The 2,390-nt window shown below is 35.9% G+C and overlaps 1 protein-coding gene across 1 annotated transcript in view; it reads right to left on the bottom strand.

Moving 5' to 3' along the window:
• Positions 1–808: 808 nt before the first annotated feature.
• IQCH (IQ motif containing H) overlaps positions 809–2,390 on the bottom strand; it is a 242,877-nt gene continuing 241,295 nt past the window's right edge. The window contains exon 18 of the mRNA XM_012658125.1: positions 809–1,136. Within this exon, the coding sequence (XP_012513579.1) occupies positions 1,023–1,136 (114 nt within the window). The 3' untranslated portion in view covers positions 809–1,022. The remainder of the gene's footprint in view (positions 1,137–2,390) is intronic.

The following is a 2,390-nucleotide window of genomic DNA, read 5'->3' as shown; positions in this document are numbered from 1 at the left end:
TTTAGACAATTATGAAGCAAATGCTGAAAGTTAGTGCCAGCACTGCAAAATTTTAGCGATGTGCTCTTTTAAAGGTACTGCACTGTTGAACAACGCTTCAAAAAATCCTACTGCTGTTTTAAATGGAGAACTAGAGAATACAAATGTTTATTCAAGCTAGAGGGCTCAAGTTACGCTCTATCTCGAACTAAGAGCAGATACTGCCATCTAGATTAATTCTGGTGCTTTGTCTAACTAGATATTGGCTTACCCTCCTTTTTGAAAAATGGCAACAACAATAAACAACAGTGGCTCGGTACAACAAAAATACAATGAATAGTAAAGAATCACTTAAAAATTCATATAAATATAATGTCAAGTCTTGGGAAAAATGGCTTTTGTGTTTTTCCAAATAGCAATGAGTAAGCCTTTATTCAATTTTTTAAATGCAGAAGATAAATGACTATCAGAAATAGGAGGAGAGAGCTGGGCATGGTTGCGCACCTGTCGTCCCAGCTACTCTGGAGGCTGAGGCAGGAGGATTGCTTGAGCCCTGCCTGAGCTCTGGAGCAGCTGGGAGTTCGAGGTTACAGTTAGCTATAATCATGCTATTGCATTCCAGCCTGGTCAGCAGAGCAAGACCCTATCTCTTAAAGAAAATAAAAAATAAAAAGAAGGAGAAAACTTTATAAAACATTTTTAAAAAGCTCCATAATCCTGAAGATTATAAAGAAGTAAATGTAGAAGTGATATCAGTTAGACTTTTAGCTTTCTTCTATTAGATTTCTTTTTCCTAAATCTGGGAAGAGGTAAGGATTTTCAACACTCTCAAGTGAAAATACAAATAGGTTTTGGTTTAATAAGCAAAATAAGATCACTTAATAGACAATTTTTTAAAAAGAGCATTCCATTATAATCTGTTCTAATTCACCTCCAAGGGAACAAAGCACACTGATTTCCCCCTACTTTTAATTCCTAACAGCAAAAGGAATGATGCCTTTTTTGTTCCGGATTGGGATTCAAAATCATAATGTATTCCAGGATCATTTATCAGGATTAGAGAGGTTTTTATCAACTTTGGACTGTTGCTCTTCTTGAAATTTCATTTTGTTTTCCTCTGTTACACCCAGAATGGTTTCAATATCATCAATGGTGGTCTGTAAACAAACAACGAAAACAATATTCATTCAGTCGTTACTTAAACACCTCTTGCAACCCCCCTACAAGCATTTGCTCCTTTTTGAAGTTAAGTATGATTTAGACCAGTTCTACTCAAAGTGTGTTCCACTGACTGGCACCTGTCTACAAATCGTTGGTTACCAGTCTTGCTGAAATGAGTAAAAAAGTAGAGAGTAAGAATTTGTAACTCTTTCTAGAATTTTTATGTCTATTAAGTCTAACAATGAAAACACTAGGCTTCTATTTTGCACATCTTTAATTTTTTCATTTTTTTTTTAGTAATTCAATTTTGTTGTATTTTACAAAGATATCGCACCGTGACAGGTCAGAAAAAAACAAAACAAAACAAATAGGTTCTTCACTACAGATAGTTTCGGAAGCACTGGTCTCGTCACCCTAGAAAGAGGGCTAGGAGGCTTATGGCAGGGTTTATTTCCATTGGTTGCTGGGAAGAAAAATGAACTTTCCCATTTTACTTAATTGATATTTTATTAAGGTATAATTCCCATACCATAAAAGTCAGCCTTATAAAGTGTACAAATCAATGGTTTTTAGTATATTCACAAGCAACCGTCACCACTGTGTAATTCCCAAACATTTTCATCCCCCCAAATAGAAACCCTGTGCCCACTGGCAGTCACTCCCCATAGTCTCCCGCTCCCCCAGCCTCTGGCAACCACTAATCTCCTTTCTGTTGCTATGGATTTGCCTGCATCTACATTTCATATAAGTGGAATCATGTGATATGTAGTCTTTTGTGACTGGCTTCTTCCACTCAACATAATGTTTTCAAGGTTTATCCATATAATACAATGTCAGCTTATGGACATTTGGTTGTTTCTACTTTTTGACTATTATGCATAACGCTTCCAAGAACATTAAAGTACAAGCTTTTGTGTGAACATGTTTTCAACACTCTTGAGTATGTACCCAGGAGTGGAATTGCTGGGTCATATGGTAATTTTATGTTTAATTTTTTGAGGAACTGCTAAACTTTACACAGTTATGACACCATTTTATATTCCAACCAGCAATGTATGAGGGTGGGTTCCAGTTTCCAGTTTCTCCATATCCTTGCCAACACTTGTTATTGCCTGTTTTTTTTTTTTAATTGTAGCCATCGTAGTGGGTGTAAAATGGTGTCTCATTATGGTTTTGATTTGCATTTCCCTAATGACTTACGATGTTGAGCATTTCTTCATATATTTATTGGCCATTTGTATATCTTCTTC

This window comes from Propithecus coquereli, unplaced genomic scaffold, assembly GCF_000956105.1.
Source record: "Propithecus coquereli isolate 6110/MARCELLA unplaced genomic scaffold, Pcoq_1.0 Scaffold573, whole genome shotgun sequence".
NCBI lineage: Eukaryota > Metazoa > Chordata > Mammalia > Primates > Indriidae > Propithecus > Propithecus coquereli.
This window is presented reverse-complemented; position numbering and strand designations above follow the sequence as displayed.